The following is a 23,888-nucleotide window of genomic DNA, read 5'->3' as shown; positions in this document are numbered from 1 at the left end:
CATTTCCAAATAATTCCAAACTGGCTAATAAGCTAAGCACGTGCTGGCAAAATTTACAGGGCCATAAAACAGTATCGGCCTGTCCAGAGAGGGCAAATACTTTTCCTGGACTTGTGGCAGCTGCTATATTCTTCTCTGCAAACTCTGGGGGCTCATATCACTCACTTGCTGCTGCTGCTACTACTAATAGTAGCTTTACAGACCACTGCATGCTGAATTTGCTGCCTGGTATTCGTGCAAAGAGGCCCTAGATTTGACAGCTGCTCTGATGAATGGGGAGAGTGTAGCACCTGAATCTGGGAGACCAGATCCTACTCAGCTGAATGGATAAGTCTTTGAGCAGCCACCCACCGTTTCACAGGATAACATAGCATAGAATCACACATGCTAAACTGAGAGTACTTCCAGACGGTTGCTATTTACAGCAAATTTAGGTTGCGCAATGAAAGGTGATCTGGTGCTATAGCGCAACAAAACCATTTCCCCAAAAGATCAGACTTTTTGTGATAAGGGAAGTGGCAGGAAAATGCATTGGAAAGCTTGGAATAAAAGCACTTGCTTGGGCACATCATCTAAGCGCCACACAAACAAATCAGAATGAATGCTTGTTAAATAGCTGGTGTTGCCTAAGGTCCCTGAAAACAAATCAAGATGGTTGCTCAATAAAAAGGTTATTTGGTAGTGCCCTGAGTTCCTTGGAGGATAGGAATGTGATAAATGATATGGACAAGACTGAAGAAGTGAAAGAACAAAAGAACTTTCATTGACGGTGCAACAGTGAAGAGTGGGTGCTGTGTCTGCTGTGTCTGCACCACTGTGTTCCCTGCTCTAAATTTGCATGTGTATCTTAATAAATAACACAAGCTCACAGAGGTTTCTTGCCTAGTGAAACCAATTCCCAATAGGCAGAGATTGACTGGCTAAGACAGACTTCCTCAAACTTGGCCCTCCAGATGTTTTGAGACTACAATTCTCATCATCCCTGACCACTGGTCCTGCTAGCTAGGGATCATGGGAGTTGTAGGCCAAAAACATCTGGAGGACCAAGTTTGTGGAAGCCTGGGCTAAGATCTCAAGGGAAGCTGGAGCATAGTATTATAGAATTGTAGTGTTGGAAGGGACCCTAACCATCATCTAGTCCAGGCTTCTTCAAACTCAGCCCTCCAGATGTTTTTGGCCTACAACTCCCATGATCCCTAACTAGCAGGACCAGTGGTCAGGGATGATGGGAGTTGTAGTCTCAAAACATCTGGAGGGCCGAGTTTGAGAAAGCCTGATCTAGTCCATTCCCCTACAATGCAGGAACATGCAGCTGTCCCATACAAGGTTCAAACCTGCAACCATGCTTTTCAACCAGTGTGCATTGGCACCTTGGGGTGCCTTGAATGCTGGTCAGGGGTGCCGTGGGCAACACTGGCCTCTATCTCTCTTTCCTTCTCTCCGTCCTCTGATGCCCTTTCACATCTCTGCCTTCCAAAGCCTTGTGCAGCTGTTTGTTGCAGCAGCCCTGGCTACAAACTCTGCAGGCAAATGGTGCCTCTGGGGCTGGCCAGGGGGTGCTGGTTGCCAGGAGCTGAGGCAGCCTCGGAGTAAGCAAGCAAGTGGGCAAGAAAGCCCAGCCAGCCAGTCCACCAGCCCTTGCTGTTGGGAATAGACATACAAGTCCCAGGCCCCCGTGGGGCAGTGTGGGGAGGTACCTCTCTTTGACGCTGGGGGTGCAGCTCAAGAGACCAGGGGTGGAAGCAGCGGATGCACAGAGGACTCCCAGGGAGAGGGAAGAGGAGAGGAGGCTGAGGGAACACTCCCCAAGGTGTGAGAGGCTGCTAGCTCTGCAGGGAAGGGGTGACATAACTGGGCTCCCGAGCCCCACAGGGGTGGCTGCAGAAAGAATGCAGTTGACCAAGGGAACCGTGGACTGAAAAAGTTTGAAAACCTCTGCTCTAACCAACTGAGCTATCCATGCAGCCCTTCCAGCATCCTCACACTAACCAGCATGCCTCGCCTCCGGAACCCCATCATGCACAGGCGGCACTTGAACATGAAGCTCTCGTAGTCTGTGGAGGCTATCCGGGGCTTGAATGTTTTGGAGCGGCTAATTCGGTCGGCTTTCTTTGCTTCTCTTTCCGGATTGTGCATTCTCTGCATGTGCTCCCGAAGTTTGTCCTTTCTCTGAGAGGTGTGGGGTGGAAAAGGAAAATCACAATAATCAGATGGGCGAAATACTTACGCTTCCGAGTTACCTTCACTTTACTGTAAGACGACAGAATGTTGGGCAAATCACAGGGTCAAAAAATAAGGTCGGCAAAGCAGAGAAAGCACTTTGGCACTTGAGGGAAGGTTTTCTAATGCAGAAAATGGAAAACCTTTTCGGGAGTCACTGAAGTTGCTTGTTAACAGCACTGCTCACAACGAAAGAGAAAGAATTCTTCACCACTGTGGTCCTACCAGCATTTAGGCCCATTACAATAGGTCAACCTGATGCATCATGTACATTAAATTAATATTTTTCTTCCATGTTACTTGTGTGGCTGAGCACTAGTAAGTGCAAACTGAGATTCTTACTGTTATTACACAGCTCTATCAAGGTATCCCCTTCATGGATCACTGCCTTGTCGTGGCGAAGGGGCTTGAATAACTCCAAGAAGCTATGAGTTATGCCGTGCAGGGCCACCCAAGACGGACAGGTCATAGCCAAGAGTTTAGACTAAATCTGATCCACCTGGAGAAGGAACTGGCAATCCACTCCAGTATTTTGCCAAGAAAACTCCATGGACATAAAAAAGGAGAAGCTTTGAGAAGTAAGTGAGAGTTTCCAAAGCATGCTCTGGTTCATGGTGTCACAGAGAGTTGAACACAACTAAGATGACTAAACAAATCAAGGTATAGGGTGCTTTGCAGAGTGCCACAAGCTGAAAAGACACATTCCAGGCCCAAGGAATTTACAATTTAATGTTGATAACAAATGGACACATTCCAGATTTCAGTTCACTGCCAGCAGGCCTAATTTCACACCAGAAAATCTCATCCTGGGTTGTAAACAGCCACTTACCCGGTCACTTGTGGCATTTAAGAAAAACCTCCAAGTTACAGGGCAAAAAAGATTTACAAAACTTGGTTCTTTTTCTTTCCTAGCATAGGCACGCGATGGCATGAGAGCATAATAAAAATTTGTGTGGTATAGTGATTGCTACAGATTTGTTTGGAAGGCTGGTCTGATCTCATAAGCAGAAATTGTAACAGAAATATTATGTGGACTTGTGTACTATGCTGGAATAAAAAGGAAGGCATTTGTGACTCATTAGTTTGCAATATATTTCTAATGTGACTTTTCATGAGGAGCCACTTGCTCACAAGTTGCTGAGGTAAAGCACTACCCACATGCTTTCATATGTGCACATTGCAAAAAAATGTTCACAGTGTGGGTTGGTGTGTGCCAAATTCAGCATGACTCTGTGTGCTGGCAGATTATGTCTGTTTGTGAAAAATCAGTTCTGGCGAGGAGAGAGAGAAAGCTGTCGCTCTGTCCCTGCCTGTAACAGCACATGCCAAACCTGTTGACCACATTACCTTGAACTGCTTGCCACACGTAGAGCACAGGAAGTCTTTGCGGTCCGAGTGCCGCAGCATGTGGAGTCGCAACTTGTCAGGGCGGCAGAAAGCCTTGTCGCATTCGGTGCACTGGTAAATCTTTTCTGAATGGAAGCTGCGTACATGTTTCTTCACCTGCGAGAGATTATCAATGGGGAAAACCAAAACGTTATCCCTCAAACATAACAGCAAATGGACCAACAGGCAATTCCACTTAGTGGCACTAGTGGGAGACTCTACTGCTGTTATTGCTCAAGTTTCTTCCTTTGCTGAGTATCCAGCTGCACATAGTATTGTAAAAGAAACCTTGAACCATTCAAGAAAACACAATGCCAATTGATTTCTTTGCAATCCAGTTCTAAACAATTCTAAGCATCCAAGATACAAAGAAGGACAACTGTGAAGAGCTCTTTGGCCTTTTCCGGCAAAACACTGTATCTTTAAGTGGCAGGGTAGGGGTTGCTCACAGCACCCACAGGGAAGGGAAAGGAGCAATGTGAATGAATATTCACCTGTTTATTTGGGAAACAATGTGGCCTTGCTCAGAATAGTTTTTGACAACATCCAAAGTGTTGTGTCTACTACTGTAAGCAGAACACCATCCAATAAAAGGAAAGCATTTTACCAAACCAGCATCTTGGAATTATCATAATTAACAGAACAGGAATACCCAAATATGGTCCCCACCACATTTTAATCAAGATGTGTTAAAAAAAGTGCTCAAACTTTCATTTTTTTTTTATAATATTTTTATTAAACAATTTTTATATTAATACAAACAAAACATACATAAACAAACAACAAACAATAACAGAACAAAAAAAACAGGTACCATTTCATATCCTAATTTCTTAAACCTTTCTTCCTCGACTTCCTCTTGCCTCCCGTTTCTGTATTCCAAATTCTTATAATTATTCAGCGAATCTTCCCTTATTTTACTATAAATTTATGTTAATCATCCTTATTCTCTTTGTCTTAACCATTACTAATAGTAACCATTTATTTTAATCCAACATCATTTTAACTGTCATTAATTTTGTAGTATTTCTTTAAATAGTCCTTAAACTTTTTCCATTCTTCTTCCGCCGCTTCTCAAACTTTCATTTATTATGAAAACAAGTGAGACACTGTGTACTTCATACAACTAGTATACTGCAACTTATTCTTTGAACATTGTTGGAAAGGCACAGAGCAAATCAAATTCCTGAGGGGCTCTTTTCGCATACATAATTGCTCCTCAATCCCATCCCCACTGATGACCTCATACCATCTCAATGCACAAGTTCTCTTCCTATTAAGTCCTGTCTGCTAGGTGATGCCATTTTTAAAAACAGTTAAGTCTGCAGGCATGACCTGTTTTATTTTAAATTTAGTACCATGGTTAGTGATTTTAGGTGGTTTATGATTATTATAAGTAGCAGTAATAGTATACAACTTGATCATCTGTTAGTGGCATGGATTATTCTGGCCCACAGAGTAGTAGATAATACTGTGATCTTAGGAAGAGAGGAACTGGCAATTGGCAAATGCTGCTATCTAGGCTATATCCAGTTAATCTGGGCCACTGATGAGCATGAAAAATGCTGGCTGTGGATAGCTGCATTACTGGCCAAAAGACCGAGTTTTGAAGCTTTGGGGAAATGATCCTCCATCGCACTTTCGTCAGTAATTATTGGGATTGATGACATTGCATGACTGAGTTGTCTTTTTAAAAAGATACAACGATTAGGGAACTATAATCGGATCCAGAGATCTATCAAGAGTTTATGATTCAGAGAATGGACAAAACGAGTGATGAGCTATTTGAGAGAAATGGGAAGTAGAAAGAATATTTATTTTGTATGATGACAGAAGTAATTGTGTCTGTGATCTTTGGTCACTGAAATAAAATAATTTGAATGTGTTCATTTGTTCCCCTTCCTGTCACTTGCAAGAGGTCTTGATCTGAACGGCTGGCCATGATGACTGATGTCATGGACTGGCTGGATGCAGAGGAGTGGGGGGGGGAGGCACCAGTTGGAACCCCCCAGGGAAGCAGGCTCAGAGCCAGGTGGTAGGGTGATGATGAGTAGTGAGAGGGAGAAGAGGGAGCAGACTGGGAGGAGGTGTCGGAAGCTGAAGAGGCAACGGGGTTTAGTGAGCAGGAAGATGTTTTGGCAGAGAGCAGTCTAGAATCAGAGGCAGGAGCAGAAGCTGGAGAGGAAGGGGGCCAAGAGGCAGAGAAGAGGCAGGCTGGTGAGGAAGCCAGGCTGTCTCCCCCTCCTGCTGTGACCAGTTCCTCTCCCCCCTGGTCTCCCAGAACTCACAGAGCAATGAAGCAGGTGGAGCAATGAGAGGCAAGACAGTGAAGCCTTAGACTGCTGGGGAAGGAACTGGGGAGCAGTGGGAAGGTGGGAACATTCAGTCCTTGCAGCTCTTTCATTGGGGCAAGACCAATGGTTGCTGTGACCACTAGGACTGAGCTGTTTTGTCAGGTGCTTTATTGTCTTAATGCTGCCCCACGCCTGAGTCACTGATAGCTGTCCTCTGCCTCCACAGTTGGGAGGAAGCAATGATTTGGAATACCAGTTTGCTGGAAACCACAGGCGGAGAGAGTGCTCTTGTACTCAAATCCTGCTCGCAAGTTTCCCACAGGCATCTGGGCCAGACTAGAGGAGCCATTGGCCTGATCCAGGAGAGCTCTTCTTATGTACTTAACTACACAAATCAAGAGTGGCATTCATTCATATCGAGTGCTTTCCAGAATAAAGAAATCGGCTTACCTGTGTACTTTCTTCCTACTTTGTTTGCCAGACAATGGCCCAGACATTGGAAATATGCCTGAGATACCATATATACTCGAGAGCCTGGGGCTGTGGGGAACAGAGGCTGACCTTGCCTTTGCCAGTGCACATTCTGCCCCAGGGAACTTCCCTGCCCCTCCCCCTGGGCGCTCAGGTGCAAGATTATCACATTCATCCAGGGTCCTCTCAAGTGAATGCAATATGCAAAGAACTACATAACAGAGCTGTGATTGAGAATTGTATCCAGCTCTGTTCAGCGTTTGGGGGGTAGAGAAGTCTCCCCCACACCTCTCTCCCCCAAAAAAGTACTAAGTGGTACCAAGAAATAATCCTGCCTTTGTTTCATCTGAGTAGCAACAGGATCGCTGATAAAACATCCAGTGAAACCTCAACATCTGAGCACTAAAGATAAAACAGATCCTACTTTTTTTTCCAGCGCTAATGACACCGCAGAGGGATTTTGTTACTTTATCTTTTCAAAGCAAGCACTTAGGGAGTTGAAAAGTAATAGCCACTTCGCAGATAAAACATATTTAATTATGCACACAAAACTGCATGGAATGGGGTAGTAAAAAATTCCAAAACAGAAACAAGAAATAAAGCGGCTCAGATCATATATTAACAGCGCTGTAGCACCATAAACGTTCCCACAGCAAACCAGCAACATGTGGAGGATGTGTAGGCATGTCTTGAAAATTAGCTTATCATTAACCAGTTTCTTAGGCCAAAAGAGTCTGAAGATGCTGGCTGTTTTGAATCCAAGGCTCTCTCTAGCTTCAATACCAAAGAAACGGTTGCCTCGTTGTGGGGGAGGCTGGCTTAGACTAGCCACCAGTTGGGTGGGGAGCAGATTCCTGGTCCTTGGATCCATGGGCCTCCAAAGAGGAACCCTCTTCCTTCAATGATGGCACAACAACAGGAGCTGAAGGCTCAGCCTTCAACACAACTGAAGCCAGACCTGTCTTGGAATATGTCTTAAACCCTTTTGAGATCTTAGACTGGACCCTGTCAGACACCTGAAGGGCCTTCTCCAACAATGAGGCTCAGTTTCTTCTGTGCCCACTTTGTAAACATCTGGCAGTGATGGCAAGTGTCTACTTGTGACAGCCAGCATGGTGTAATGGTCAGAGTGTCAGACTATGGACTTGGAAGACCAGGGTTCGAAACCCCCCTTGGCCACAAAGCTCACTGCATGACCTTGGGCCAGTCACTCTCTCCAGGATCAAATTTTAATTTGCAAGATGGAGTGAAGGGCACAGTTTGTCTGTTTTTGAAGCTATTTTGTTTCTAAAGTGCTACTGTAATGAAGAATAAAATAAAAGTATCAGAATCAGAGAACTGCAGAGGTGGAAGGGAGCCCAAAGGCCATCCAGTCCAACCCCTTCAGTGCAGGAATTAAAGACTTCCTTTCCAGTAACAAAGAATAGCTTCTGTCTGTTAAATTGTGTTTTCGCATTTTTGTAAATATCCCTAAATGCATTCAATTTGTTATTCAATTAATTGCTATGAAGGCAGATGATTAATCAGTTAAAATGTTGTAACTGGTTTCGAGCCATTGTTTTAATTAGTAAGTCAAGCTGTCAAACCCTAGCACCGAAAGCAGAGTAAACTCTCAAAATGCATTTCATAAATGACTGTGTGCACATTTTTTCCTATACAGAAATTACTGTGCAAAGCAAAGATCTCAATTAATCTTGCAGCTTGGGACTCCTCACGAACTCTCAGTTGTGAGAAAACAAAACAACAAAGAGGCTCAGCTAAGAACAAAGCTGGCAAAAGCTTTAGAAGTCAGTGCTTTTGATTCACCTACTACTCACCTGGATAAAATCTGGAAAGCGCTTTTTACAGGTAGGGCAGGTGAAACAACCATCGTTAACGTGGATCGCCACGTGATCTTTCAACAGATCCAAGCGGTCAAAGGACTCAGGGCAGAAAATGCAAGAATAGGTCTTCTGGTCCAAGTGGAACTTCATGTGACTCTCCAGGGCACTGGTATTAATGAAGCCTTTGTTGCAGATGTCACAGGTCAGAGGACAATTTCCTTCCCGCCCGTGGAACCGTAAGTGCTGATCTAACTTTTCCTTATCGCGGAACGCCTTCCCACAGTGCAAGCATTTGAAGGGACGGAATGACTTTCGAATGAACAAGTGCTGGAGAGCTGCGTTCTGAAAAGATACATTAAAAAAACAACAAGCCGTGTCAACTAGCTAAGATTTTAGCTAGCTGTGTTTCCATAAAAAGCACCTAGGACCTATCTGCAGTCTGCACACGGAGAAACAGAAAGAGAGGTAAATGGATTTGCCTAAGGACACAACGGTGAGTCGGCAGCAGAGCCTAGGAAGACACAGGGCTCTAGTGCTTGAATTATGACTTCCCATCATTTGCACCAAGACACATTTTGACAGATTCTTGCCCTGATCTAGCAGTTTGTGGCACCACACATAGATCACTGGGTTGCTGCCCAAAGCGACTCTCCTGTGTCAGGTTCCCCCTCCTATTTCTGTTAAGGAAACACATGACAGGGCATCGTCATGTTCAACGTTTCCTCCTCACCTAGCAACCCACCTGCTTGCAAGCAATAATGTGAAACTGGGTAAGGGAAACCCCAGATGCGTGAAGACATCACATCAGAGGAAGACTTTATGCCAGGTCAGATTAATTTGTCCATCTAGCCCAATAGCTTCTGCTCTGACTGGCAGTGACACTCGAGGATCTCAATCAAAAGAAAGAAAGAAAGAACCCCCCCCCCAGGTGTTTGAAATGCAATTTATTCCAGGCCCATTGCATTATGGAAGAAAGCCTTCCATGGCGGAAAAACAAATGGCAGTAATTCTCAGCAAATGCATGGTGACTCCTATTCCCTATGAGCTGCCAGGGACTGAATCTGTGACCTTCTATGAGCATTGCTACCACTTGAGCTATAGTCTCCTTAACTACAGATTAACAGGAGTGGAGGAGAGGCTCTCCAACCAACACAAGTTGGCCTAGCACAGGGATGGGGAAACTGTGGCTCTTCTGATACTTCTGAGTTCCCATCAGCCCTAGTCCACGTGGCTAATAATAAAATAATCATAATTTTATATTTATACCCTGCCCTTCCCAGTTTGAAAACCAGGTTCAGGGCGGCTAACAGCAGATATAAAGCATTGATTAAAATGCGACTTTAAAACAGCATAAAACACCAACATAAAATGCAGCATCAATATCAATAAAATTCAAAAATCCAGGAGTCTTTTTTTTGGGGAGGATAGTCTGGCTTCCTTAGGGCCCGGGGACCTTTAAACTATTATTTTCATGGACCTTAGGGACCTCTGTGGGACATACCAGGAGAGGCAGTCCTGTAAGTATGAGGGTCCTAGTGATCACGGCTGGTAGGAGTTGTAGGACAACGATATCTGGAGACCCAAAGCCACCCCACCCCAAGCTTGACAGCTTCTGGTCCAAGAATTGCAAGAGGCAAGCAGGTTACTCATCCTTTTTGCTAAACAATGAAAGCAATGCTTCAGCTAACTTATGAAGGTTTCACAAGACTCCAGCTGAATCTAACAAAGGATCATGTTGAGAATTAAATGCTTGCCTCCCCCACAGTGCTTTCCCCCCCCATGGGGTACTCAAGGATACGCAGTACCGGAACCTCTTTTTTGTTGTTAAAAAGTGTGGCACTTATTGTAACAACTTAATGGTGAGTACTGGTACCTATTTTTCTAGGGGGGAAAGCACTCGTCTCCCAGATTATTCAAAATCTGAGGCATCCAATAGATTAGGCACTAGAGCTGCAGCTCCTTAGATGCTAACTTGAATGCTCTGGGACTGCTTCTTTCCTTCTCAATGTTTTGTATAGCTGAGCAAAAAGAAAAATTCAGTTTTCATTCTGTTAATTAGACGTACATTAGAAAACCCATCATTTTCTTTTAAGTATGACTCATGATCTTTGGAAACCAAATGAATCTTAACAACGATAGTGTGAGGCAAAATATTAACCACAAACAAAACATTACTTATTCAGACTTGGGAAAACACAGGCTAATCAAACTTAGTCACAGAGAACAAAATGTGTTTAGTAGTAGAGAAACTAACAATAATTGGCTGTCATTAATACATGTGACAAAAACTCATTTAAGTAATTATGGAGTTTTTTGTCTGTAGCTTTCTCCTTTCTTGGAGCCATTTTGTCCCTTTTCTTTCTCTTTAAATACAATTACAAATACATGCTATACTTAATCTGTATGCAGGTTGTAACATCTACTCTTCATTATAGCAATAAAGGGAGATTTTACTGTACCAAGCCTTGAATCACAATTAAAAAAGGGCAACAGGTAAAAATTAATGCCTCCAGTATAATATTCAGGGTTGATTTAGAGTCACTAAACGCAAGGGGAATTTTTGCATGAACTTAATGGGATATAGATTGAACTGAGCCACAATAGTCTTCTTCCCACCCTGTGAAGAAATTTTTAGGGTACCTGCATGATTTCACATCACAAATGAGTTAATCTAGAACAACTAACCTCTACTTTATCTATGCTCACAAACAACACTGCAGATTTGGACTTAACCATTTATCCACACTGGGGAGAAATGCATCTTGTTTTCTGCTAGTGCAAGATCTTAATTATGCACTCTTCAGAAAAGATAGATGTAACATTAGGATAGTCAACGTTAATTCTTCTAAAGTCTTCCGGTTACCATGGCTCCTATTCAGTCTCAAAACTGAAACAGCCAACCAAAAGGTAAATTGGAACCTTGCTGCTAAGGTGTTAGCTTTGTTGCTGCAATAAAAGCCTCAGTGCTCTTTTAATAAAATAATATTCAGATGTTTGCTACATGGTGGAAAACAGAAATGCACTCCATCCACTGCAAAAGGTTGGTGGGGTTTTTTTTTAGATGGAAGAAGAAAACAAGTCACTTTCTATATCACAGGGCAATTCTGTGTGGGCAAGCACACAACCTTGCAAGTTTTTTGTTTGTTTAATTGAGAGGCACATGTGTCTGTCTTTTGCATTCCAAAGATTATCAGAATAATTTCAAGAATGGCTGACTTTTCTGAGATGCAGGAAGGGAAAGGGAGAGAAGCGTATTTGTGATGTCATGGGTGCAAACCAATAGGCACCCACCACAATTAGCATTTGTTTCCCTAAAACAAAGGAAATGACTTTCACTTGATTCAACCTTTCCTATACCCAAAACGTGTAGAACCATTTCATTATTTCTACACAGCTCAGTCTAGGACAAAAATAATAATAAAGCATGTGTTTGAAGGGCAGTGAAGATGCTATCACACCACCTCTGTTGCTCTTCAAATGCTATGTGTACCTTCACTCTTAGTATTCACTTACGTTCATGTTAAATAGCACTAAAAAAAAAACCCAACACACACACACTTATGTCCTTCCAGATTAACCCATTGCAACAGAGTCATCTCTCTTAATCTCTGCTTTGGCTTCAGTGGGAACAGTTCACAGCTGGTTTTGCAGCCTTGCTTCCAAGTGTCCTGCGTGCTTCAGTAATTAAAGAGGAATTTTGATGCTGGCAGGTAGCTGGCGTGGGAGCCATTTCTATGTTTTTGTACATGCGATCTCCAATTACAAGACACCAGCCCAGCAAAAGATTGAAAAGGCAGCAGGACTCCATATACCCCCACCGAGTGGGAGAAAACAGCCAAGAAAATTTGCACTCTCGGGCTGCAATTTCTCTTCTATTATTAACCATTGTCTGTTTTCCACTCTACTTCTCAGACATTAAATATTAATTCTGATCCATACCAACAAGGAGGGGGTGGGGAATCGCAGGGCGAGACAGAGGAGGCAACTGTATTTAACCATGTAAGTTATTAGCATGCACCGCACATCCCCACACATCAGGCTTGTGGAAACACTTTCACATTCCCAAGTTAGCAGTGCAACTGAACTGTGGCGAAGGAAAGTTTAATGCCACATGGACAGAAGCTCTGCTTGGAATTGGAAAGTGCCTGTCAGGTGCGTAGAGCTGGGGCTTGAGAAACACCTGCCAGGGTCTCTCCTTCAGGTGTCCTACTCAGCCTCTTAAAGAAGGTGCAGGGCAGCGCAGGGCACTGCAACATTCCCCATGGTCATAAATGTTTGTTGAAATCTGTTTAGGCTCCTTCAGTTCTGGCTATAAAAGAGAGAGAGTATTTACCACTGCTGCTATACAGTGGTACCTCGGGTTGCATACGCTTCAGGTTACATACGCTTCAGATTACAGACTCCGCTAACCCAGAAATAGTGCTTCAGGTTAAGAACTTTGCTTCAGGATGAGAACAGAAATCGTGCTCCGGCAGCACGGCAGCAGCAGGAGGCCCCATTAGCTAAAGTGGTGCTTCAGGTTAAGAACAGTTTCAGGTTAAGTACGGACCTCCAGAACGAATTAAGTACTTAACCCGAGGTACCACTGTATGAGGGACAGCTGTTGCACAGCATACTATAGCTGCAATCCAAAGGGCTACATGGAAACTGGTTTCCCCCCTCTCATTCTTACACATCTGTCTCCTCGCACTGCTCTCAATGGTTAGAGCACCGTCCAGAGTAGCCCAAGGGGATATGGTCAGAAGGAGAATTTAGACTCCCTTTGGGTTACCAATAGAAGCACCCAAGCCGTACACAAGGGAGTCTATGAGCTCATGGTCCCATCTGCACTATGTATTTAAGCCCCGTGATGCTGCTTTCAGCAGCTGTGTCTTTCCCCAAAGAATCCTGGGAACCGTAGTTTTTCAAGTGTATTGAGAGTCGTTAGGAGACCCCTGCTTCCCTTCCAAGGCTACAATTTCCAGGCTGGTTAAACCAGTGATGGTCAAACTTGGCCCTCCATCTGTTTTGGGACTCCAACTCCCAAGATCCCTAGCTAGCAGGACCAGTGGTCAGGGATGATGGGAATTGTAGTCCCAAAAGAGCTGGAGGGCTGAGTTTGGCCATCACTGGGTCAAACGAACAATTCCTCTTCCAAGGGAACTCTGGGAACGATAGTTCCATGAGGGAAATAGGTGGCTCCCAGCAACTCTCAACACCCTTAAGAAACAACCATTCCCAGAATTCCTTGGGGGAAACCATTAGTTTAAAATGGTTCAAAAGTGCTTTAAATGTGTAGTGTGTAGTGCAGATGGTGCCTGAGTCAAATATGGCTTTTTCCGCCTAATTACAAATAATCCTAATGTTCCACAGCCACTTGCTTGCGTGGAAAAATGTTGAATACAGCAATCACAACTATATCTGGCAGGTTCTTGGAATCCCAGCAGCATTTTTTTTCTGCCACTGCAATCGCAGGAATTGCTGCCAGCTGTATCTGTGATTGCTCAGTTTGCTTGCTAAAAACCTCCCCCATGGAAATGCATATCCAGAATAGTCAGGAAGCTCATTCGTAGACATAACTTGTGTAAACCAGTCCTGTGTGTCTTTAAGCCAGTCACTACCCCCCTCAGCTTTTATCTCCTGAAAGGAAAGGGGAATAATAAGCAACCTACCTCAAAGGGTTGTTGAGCAGGTGGATATGAGAAAGGGTATAAAGCTATACAGTGGTACCTCAGGTTAAGTACTTAATTCATTCTGGAGGTCCGTTCTTAACCTGAAACTGTTCATAACCTGAAGCACCACTTTAGCCAATGGGGCCTCCCGCTGCTGCCACGCCACCCGAGCACAATTTCTGTTCTCATCCTGAAGCAAACTTCTTAACCTGAGGTACTATTTCTGGGTTAGCGAAGTCTGTAACCTGAAGCGTATGTGACCTGAAGCGTATGTAACCCGAGGTACCACTGTACTGCTATAAATAGCTGTTCTGGGAAAGATTCTGGCAGCTCATTATTTGCCTCAGAAGCCTAATAATTGGAGAAAAAGTTCTTACACACTTGGAAACATAAGGTGATGCAGCCTACTCTCCCCAAGGACTATTACTATTTAAGGCCATATGTGGGGAAGCACATATTTGAATGCTTCCGTGTGTGAAAAAATAACAACATACCTTCCCTGCAAACAGAAAGCCATAATGTCAGGGAGAAGGGCTCTAGCCCAACATCCTAGTTTTCTATGATACAAGCCACAAAATGACTGATGAAATCTGTTACCTAATAGCAGGAGGAAAAATGGGACTAGCAAATCCATTGGAAGCTAACAGGAAGTGACATGGTAGGCAGTTTTATGAAGTTATGCAGGGCAGAGGGAGTAAAAACACACACCAAGCAAACAGGCCTGCACTTCCAACTGAGCAGAAAGCACTGGGGGGGGGGGCGGGGTGAGATTGGAGAAATATCCGTTACAAATCAGACTGTAAAACAGAAGCTTATGCAGGGAACCATTACAAAAGGCCTTTTGTAGCCTGATATTCTAGAATTAAGACACTAAGGGTTGCATTCAACAAACTTTTACTCAGAGCAGACGCACTAAAGTTAGTCATGGTCATTCATTTCAGTGGATCTACTCAGGGCCATCTTTACCCGGGGGTGCAAGGGGTGTGGGGCACCTGGGTGCCAAATTCTGGGGGGCGCCAAGCGCCCACTGCTGAAGCCGCCTAAGCTCTTAACTATCTACCTGTTATGAAATAATAAATAATTTTGATCAAGCTAGAAAAACAAAATACATACATACCTAGGTATACTGAAATGTATACCTACTGTTTCACTAAAGGACTTTCAACTTTGTGCGCTCATTTACCAAAGACACGCTGCGCTAGCCATTCACAATGGCGGCGCTTGACTTGTAAACAAGAGATAAGGTGTAAGTGTGGTGTCTGACATAAGCATAATAAAAGTTAATTTGGGGGCAAAACTAAATTTGGGGGTGCTGGGCGGATCTTTGCACCCCGGTGGCGCATATGCTAAAGACTGCGCTGGGTCTACTCTAGGTAAAGGTTAGCCGAATGCAACCCAATAGGGCCCCAAGAGAAGTGTTTTCCTAGAATGGGGCCTTTCAGAACTAAGGAGCAGGTGGCTGCTGTTGTTTTTCTGTGCCTCTGCTGTGTCCCATAGATATGTCTGTAATTTCATCCCGAAGAGCCTTGGCAGGGTACAGCAGCACTCTCCCCTCCTGAAGTTTCCAGCAAAAGGTATTCAGAAGCATACATACAATGGAGGAAGAATTTGTCCGTCAGGGTTGGTGGACCTTGCTAGCCTTCTCCTCCTTTAATTTGTCTAATCCTCTTATAACACCACCCAAGTTGGTACCCATCACAACATCTTGTGGGAGCAAATTCCATAGTTTAGACTATGCACTGCGTGGATAATGCTTTCTTTTGTCTGCTCTGAATCTTCTAACATGAATGACGAGGAAGCATGGCCAGGATTCAGCAAGAAGACAGCGAGATGTGGCATGCCAAAACTGCCAAGGAAAAAACTCAGCAGAGGCTCAAGCAAATGAGCCTCAACTAACACAGCAGAAGATGGAAACTGCAGACAGCAAAGCGTAATCATGCTGCAATGCGAAATACACAAGCAGACTACAGATGCCTATATAATATAGTCCTCCAAAATGTTTTCACATAAATGATGCATTTAAAAACGACACCCGGCCTTGAATACTCAGATACTTCTCACAACATTCCATTAGAGATTCTAACCCAATGCATTTGAAGGTGAAGTCAAAAGATTTTCAGGGAATGTTGATAAACAGTTGATAAACTTGCTATGCAAAAAAAGCAAGTGATTTTTAAAAAATACACTTTAGTATGCGAGAAAGCTTCTTGTAAAACAAATTTTATTTTAAAAACCTATTTGATATGCATTGCTATTTCTGTATTGGGGGAGGTTAATGTTCTTCAGCCAATTAGGAAGCATTGCCAAGGTGTACTCTTAACATGCCAACTTGCATGTGGAGCAAGTTCTTTGATGGTGTTGAATTCACCCCGGTGCAATTAACTTAGATCTTGCTCAATCTCTTTCTTTAAGGCATCCACACACTTTTTGAAAAAGAAAGAAAAGCCAGCCCTCTGAAGCTACAAGCAAATGAAAGTTCAACCTGTTTGCAGCTGTTTCTTTTTGCAACCAAAATCTTTCGCACAGAAAGAAGGATGGGGAAAGAAGTATTTAAGCTACACAAACTGATCTTCCAACTGAACAGTTTGGAGGTTTACTTGTCTGAATAATTTCCCTCTTAAACTTGACAGAAGATTAGCACACAGCTGCCAGAAAGCATGGGCTCAGAGTATTTGTTTTTGGTATACAGAGTTCTCAATGCAGGCTTTAATATCGCAAAGGTCTGCAGCCCCCCGCAAAAGAACTTTATCATTAAATGAAATCTTTGCCTTCGAAGGAAAAATGGATATGGGCCAAGGTCATGGTGCCTCTTTGCCAATGTCTTCCAACAGCAAGAGCACAGCGACATAGACACAGATGGTGCTGCGAGCAGCCTGCTAGTCCACCCCACTTCATGCAGCAGATTGGAATACGTCTGCCTGCCAGACTGGATGCACTAGATTCCCAGGAAGGACTAGCTGAGCATCATGAATCTAATCAACTTCAATTGCTGCCCAGTTCCTCCTAGCATCAGGAGAGGCACTGAGCAATTTGTGTGAAGTTTGTCTTTGCAGCAGCAGTGGGATGTGCTCAGCCTGAAATGTCATGCAAGAAGTTTAGAGATTGACACCAATTTAAGGTAAAAAGGTCAGCAGTAACCAGCAGGCAAATCAAGCATCCGCAAAGAGGCAACCATCTCTTAGCGCGAAGTCTGTCTTCTTTTTATGAGCGATGAGATGTTCTCTGCCTGAAATGTCGGGTGTAGGAAGTTTAGAAGCTGACACCAATTTCGGGTAAAAGGTCAGCAGTAACTAAGAGGCAAATCAAACTTTGAGTGGAAAATAGCAAATGAGGGGCTGTGAATACTTTACAGCAAACCACCCTTCCCCAGTTTTGAACAAAGGACACTAATTCTATACTAAATATAAATTAAGTATGAATTTTAAATATGTATGTCTTATCCGGCAAAAGTTACTGTTTAGAAGACACAGATTTTCATACAATTTCTTTTTGATGCAGGAGAGCAAGAGAAGGCAAATAATGAAAGGAATAGGGAGGAAAGGTATGGTAAATAAACCAACATAGATGGCTATGGAAGTTATTTGGGGCACTGAAATTCCAGCCACTGACTGCTAGGTCTATCAGTTGCTACCTTCTGGTGTCTGAGTCTGTGCCCCAAAATGGCTAAAGCTCTTTGTTTTACAACGTGAAATCTGAGATTCTCGGGGCAACAGTTTTTCCACAAAATGCCGGACTCCACACTTACGAATAAGGCTACCAATTATTCTTACTAGCCCTGCTTCTGAGCCTTAGAGCAGGGGTAGTCAATATGGTGCCCTACAGATGTTGTCGGACTACAACTCCCATCAGCCCCAGCCAGAATGGCCATGGTGTTTATTAGATTGCAAGCCTGCAGGAAGGGGCTGTCTGGTTTTAACAGACTGTATGTATGCCGTTCTGGGAAACTTTTTTGGCTGAAGAGTGGTGTACAAATGATCTAAATAAATAAATCATCAGCACAGATGATGAGAGCTGAAGTCCAGCAACATCTGGAGCACAGCACATTGGCAACCCTTTCTTTAAGAGATTAGCCTGACATGCATTAATTAAGGAGACAAAACCTTTTAAGCCTGGAAATATAATTATGGGGTGGGGTGTGGGGGACATTGCCGGCTTAACTTCTGCATATCAGTCTGCTGTCTAAAGGGGTTCGAACAGAGCCAGTAAAAATGGTGATGACCTTAACAGTAAACCCACAGACACGCAGGGAGCACACACAGCCCCAGCCAGCTGCTGAGTTCTTCGCTTACCCGGATACGCTTAGCTCTCCGCATGTCGTCTGCTGTCATTGTGCTCTGGGTAGCCACCACAGTCTGTTCATGCGGCTGGAGCTGTAAAGGGTGGCTCTCAGGCTGCTGATCCAAGGATGATGGCGTCTCTTGTGGCACCGGTGTTTGTTCCTGTTGGTCCAATCCGTTCAGCGTGGCTTGCCCAGCCTCATCAAACTGCCCCTTGCTGGAGAAATGCAGCAAGTCCTGAAATTGCAAATCAAATGGATGGTGGTCATATCGCTGCCCGCCGTATTATGGTAATAATAATAATAATAATAATAATAATAATAATAATAATTATTATTATTATTATTATTATTATTATTATTATTAATTTGTACCGCGCCCATCTGGCTGGGTTTCCCCAGCCACTCTGGGCGGCTTCCACAAAGACCAAGAATACACTAAGATGTCACACATTAAAAACTTCCCTGAACAGGGCTGCCTTAAGATGTCTTCTGAATGTCAGGTTGTTGTTTATCTCTTTGACATCTGATGGGATGGCGTTCCACGGGGCGGGCGCCACTACCTAGAAGGCCCTCTGCCTGGTTCCCTGTAGCTTTGCTTCTCGCAATGAGGGAACCGCCAGAAGGCCCTCGGTGCTGGACCTCAGCATCCGGGCAGAACGTTGCAGGTGGAGACGCTCCTTCAGGTATACTGGGCCGAGGCCGTTTAGGGCTTTAAAGGTCAACACCAACACTTTGAATTGTGCTCGGAAACATACTGGGAGCCAATGTAGGTCTTTCAAGACCGGTGTTATGTGGTCTCGGCGGCCGCCCCGTCACCAGTCTAGCTGCTGCTGGTACAGCAATGATGGTTAGGCTATGCTGGTTTTGCAGAAGAAGGTCCATTTCATATCAGAAAAAGAAGGGGCATGGTTTTTTATTTTATTTATTAAATTTGTATACTGCGTGACAATTTAAGATAGTTCTCCTTGTTTTGCTAATTTTTTGCAGCACAGAATTGCCGATGGGCAAATGCTGCTGAGGATATTTCTGATGCAACTTCAACATCCCTTGTATGTGTTCAGCACTGGAAATTCATTGATGACAGAGGCTACTGAGATACCCCTTCCCAGGCTAGTTCTGAGTCAACTTTATATGGACTGGGGGAATGATCAGGAAAGCAGTTAAGCAAACTCATGCTCCCAATTTCATTGGAAACTCCTTTGCCTGCTGCTACCAAACGATACCTGTGTCCCTTCCGCACATTTTCCTCCATTTTCACTTGTTACTTCTAAGCGCATAAATTTAGGAGGGCGACCCGGTCGCCTGCCTGGTCCAAATCTTCGTTTTCCTCTTCCACGACCTCTGCCTCTTGCTCTGCAAAATATATAGGAAACTGAGTTAGAGAGGGGAGCAATCTGTATTCCTAAGTCTCATGGGTCCAGTCAATTTAGCAAAAGTCTTTCAGACTTCTATCAGGTGCCAAAGATACATATTCCTGTGGTGAAACATGGGAACAGGCTGTACAATGGGGCTTTCAGAAATGAACAGCCAGAGGCTTCCAGGTAGCATGCCACAAAGACAATAACCCTCCCTTCCTGTTTGCCCTCAGCATCTGGTATCCAGGGATATGCCCTGGAACATAGTCCAGATCACTGTTGTAAACATGAAAATGTCAGTTTAGATCACGGGTGAGCAACTTGCAGCCCCAGGGTCACATCCTCATTTAATGTGGCCCCAAATATCTCCTGAAATTGCCCCATTCTTTCATTCCATCAAAGGGTTGTATCCAATTTGGCTTTACTCAGAGTAGTCCCACTGGAATGAATGTGCCTAACTTAGCTATGTTCATTTATTTCAAGGGGGCTACTCTGAATATGACCAGCACTGGAGGCAACTGGAGGCTATACAGTCGTACCTCAAAAGTCGAACGGAATCCGTTCTGGAAGTCTATTCGACTTCCAAAATGTTCGAAAACCAAAGTGGAGCTTCCTGCAGCCAATAAGAAGTCGTGGAAGCCCCGTTGAACATTCAGCTTCCAAAAGAACGTTCGAAAGCCGGAACACTCACTTCTGGGTTTCGATCGTTCGGGACATGGGTCGACTTATGAAACCCTAGAATGATCCCTGAGCACATCCTCTATCTCCCGCTATGCAGCATGGGAGATTCCAGAGGTGAGCGGCAACCTACTAGCCTCCCAGTCCCAAATGGACCTTGGGCAAAGGGGAGAGGCCTGAAAGAAGGAAACAAATACAATAGCACTCCTGCAGTCAAGGAGGGCACACACTCCATGTGGACATTAAAGGCCATTCTGCCGTTTAGTTAACTGGTTGGGGTCCTGACCTTTTGAACTTCTGCAATACATAAATGTGCCCCACTCGCTTCTACGTGGCACAAGAGCAATCCAGCCCATTACTGGAGAAAGGGGCTCTCACCTTTGAGCTCAGGAGATTGTGGCACACAACCTTCAGGAGAAAATAGTCTCTGTACATTCTTCTTAGGAAATCTCTCTCTCTCTCTCTCTCTCTCTCTCTCTCTCTCTCTCTCTGTGCTTTCAAACAAGAACCTGCAGGGAACAACTCAGCTTTGAAAAGCTGAGCTTCTGCACACTTATAAATACCTGCTGAAGAAATCCAGCTTTTCATCATGGGAGTTCAGGTGCTGCTGGAGCTGCTCTGAGCTCATGAACCGTCGGTTGCACTCATAACATGGCCAGTTTTTTTCTTGCTCTCGGAGAACTGCATTTTCAAGTTAGACCAATCGATAAGGAAAACTTCAGACGCCACCAAGCTTTTCAGATTTCTACCAAAGACTCCCCCCTCCATCCTCTGTACTTTCAGGGGGCCACAGAGATCAGAATGACTAAGGAATATGCTCTACACACCTTTTGCTCACAGTCTGTATTTTATTCCCCTTTAAACATGGGTTAGGCACACAGAAGGACAGAGAAGATTATAAGAAGACAGGGAATACTACATCTACATTCCCTCTTGTTCTTACACCTTACAGAAGTGCTCAGCTGCTCTGTAGTTTACCTACTGGAAAAAGCCTTTCTGGCTGTTGCTATAACTTAAATTCTGCACTCCAAATAAATTATTCACTTCTACAACATTTATTTTGCATAAACTCAGTTTGAATATTTTACTCTGAATTCAATGGTGGTTTGGGGGTTTTTTTTTTTGCATAACATGGGATTTTTGGCCAGGAGAGGACAGGAATTAAATGTATAAGACTACCAAGGGCAGGAGGGATGGGAATGGGTGGGAGGACATGCCTGGAATGAAAGAAGGAAAGTTAGGAAATCAAGCAGGGTCTTTGCTCCTGTCTATTGCAGCTTTGGAAAATACTAGCAGCCAATTGAATATGGTTACTGCACAAATTGCTTGAATAATACATGAACTGCATAGATTGAACCCAGGATCAGCACATTTTCAAACCTATCTCAATCATGAGAACTAGATGCTTGAATTTTTGTTTTAAAATAAGTGCAAATTCTGCACCACAGTGAATCACAGACAGTGAAAAGCTCAGTCTGTAGATCAGACTAGATTTCTGAGGTTTCGTTTCTATCAATCTTTCCATGAAGCAACTAGAACTTATATTTGTTTTCAAGCTCCGTTTTTGCATAAGGACTCGATCTGATAGTGTCTGTGCACCATCCATCATAGTGATGGGAACGAAAAGGGGGATTTGGGGGGGTACTTCAATTGCAGGCCATGTTTGCCAACAGCAGCTATTACCATGTGCATCAATAAAAGACAGCCTCTTTTAATGTGTACCACTAATTATGTAGAAGCATATTTAACAACAAACAAAATTTGGCAATGCAGCCTTAACCTAGATCCAATTATTATTTGAGTCTATCTGGAGCTAGGCATGCAAAATTCCACCTGCTAGTGCTAATTCAGTGCTGCAATATACCCTATGATTTAAACAATCAACTGGAAAAGTAAAGGAGATAAATACCTTTCCTTTCCTCTTCGGATACATCATGGATTTTCTGATTGACAAATTCAGCATATGAAGCAGCATACCACACCTGCAGCAAATTCACATGGGATTAATTAGAATTTTCACTGGAGAATAAAAAAAATTAACTGCTAGTCTATTGCAGCTATATCCTGCCCTTCCACCAAGGAACTGAGGGCAGCATACACAGAGGCCATCCTGTCCGGGAGATAGTGACCTCCCAGCATTGCTAAGAAAGCTTCTTGGGTGAGCTGTGACTCGAAGCCATGCCATCCTGGTCCAAGTCTGACACTCAAATCACTAAGGTAAAGGACCCCTGGACAGTTAAGTCCAGTCAAAGGTGATTATGGGGTGTGGCACTCATCTCGCTTTACAGGCCGAGGGAGCCAGTGTCTGTCCACAGACAGCTTTCTGGGTCCTGTGGCCAGCATGACTAAACCGCTTCTGGCACATGAAACACTGTGACGAGTGCCAGATGGCACGGAAATGCCATTTACCTTCCTGCCACAGCGGTACCTATTTATCTACTTGCGCTGGCATGCTTTCGAACTGCTAGGTTGGCAGGAGGTGGGACAGAGCAACAGGAGCTCATCCTTCGCAGAGATTTGAACTGCCAACCTTCCGATCGACAAGCCCAAGAGACCACAGCACCACCTGTGTCCCACCTCAATTCACTACAACACATCTGGGCAGACGGTGGAATAGGATCTACTGGTAGATCTGCAAAGATTTCAGACTCCCAATTGTTTAACAGTGACAACAACAAAATGATTCCACCCACCCCTGCTGCCCAAATTATACAGCTGAGATAAAATGCAAAGCTGGGATGAGGGTAAGCAAGAGTATTTTTTTTTGTGCAGAAGGACTGCGAGTTCAATTCTGGTACTCAAAGAAAATCCACAGGCTCAAGATTATATAATTCCAAATATGCTGTTTGCACTAGGCTCCAGTGAGTGGATCTTAGGGAGTTCTAGTAACAAACAAAGTCTACCCACTACACCACACTGGCTCTCACTTGAATCAGCTAGCATTTTATTATTCATTTTATACATGGGTGACACTGACATGAAAGAGAAAGAGATAAATTCAAGTACACATGTCTTTAGTAGCTCCAAAAGTGATTTTTTTTTTTTTTGTACAAGTGTCAAGAGGCCTTTTAAGTGTGCCGAGCCATGAATATTCTGAAGAGGCTGTTACTATAGCAATTTATTTCATCTTATTGCACAGACAGTGTGGCTGAGTGGTTCAACTCTAATCACAAATCCTCATTCACTGATTGTCACAATAGTGAAAGTACGGCAGGAGGGATGAGCACTTTCCAAAATGCCATAAGTTATACTGTGTGGAGGAAGGGGGAGAATACATGACTCTCTTTTGTGTCTTGGATTACATCTTTCATGTGTTCTCCAGTAAAACCATTAAAAACAGTTGAACAATAAAACTGTAATTCTAGCGGCTGCGCTTGTGGAATGCATTATAGGGTTCAAAACTAGATAAAGGCATGTCCAGAACACGTCCAGAAGGACAATTCAAATGAGGTGTGTGTGTGTGTGTGTGTGTGTGTGTGTGTAGTCCACAGCATCATCTCCACCATCCTGTGGACCAGGGGTGCCAACTTGAATAAAATATTGGGAGGGGGGAGGCAGGTAAACCCTGCCCCACATAATAGGTCACATGACATGACACATGCGAACTATTTGAATGGCAATGACCATTAACTTTTTTGGGGGGTACAGGGCCCTCAAATATTTCATTTGGGGGCAAAGGGACCTCAGCCCCTAGGAGTTGGCTCGTATTCTGTGGACAGAGGGAGGGGGTG

At 44.0% G+C, this 23,888-nt stretch overlaps 1 protein-coding gene across 4 annotated transcripts in view; it reads right to left on the bottom strand.

Annotated features, from left to right (window-relative positions):
• The window catches only part of PRDM10 (PR/SET domain 10), a 79,925-nt gene that overhangs the window by 12,157 nt on the left and 43,880 nt on the right, over window positions 1-23,888 (bottom strand). For all 4 annotated transcript variants that reach the window (XM_053367836.1, XM_053367834.1, XM_053367835.1 and 1 more), the window contains 7 exons: window positions 22,067-22,139; window positions 20,721-20,838; window positions 19,348-19,477; window positions 18,135-18,359; window positions 8,189-8,536; window positions 3,568-3,723; window positions 1,990-2,169 (listed from right to left, as the gene is read on the bottom strand). In XM_053367836.1, coding sequence (XP_053223811.1) covers window positions 1,990-2,169; window positions 3,568-3,723; window positions 8,189-8,536; window positions 18,135-18,359; window positions 19,348-19,477; window positions 20,721-20,838; window positions 22,067-22,139 — 1,230 coding nt within the window. The remainder of the gene's footprint in view (window positions 1-1,989; window positions 2,170-3,567; window positions 3,724-8,188; window positions 8,537-18,134; window positions 18,360-19,347; window positions 19,478-20,720; window positions 20,839-22,066; window positions 22,140-23,888) is intronic.

This window comes from Podarcis raffonei, chromosome 15, assembly GCF_027172205.1.
Source record: "Podarcis raffonei isolate rPodRaf1 chromosome 15, rPodRaf1.pri, whole genome shotgun sequence".
NCBI lineage: Eukaryota > Metazoa > Chordata > Lepidosauria > Squamata > Lacertidae > Podarcis > Podarcis raffonei.
This window is presented reverse-complemented; position numbering and strand designations above follow the sequence as displayed.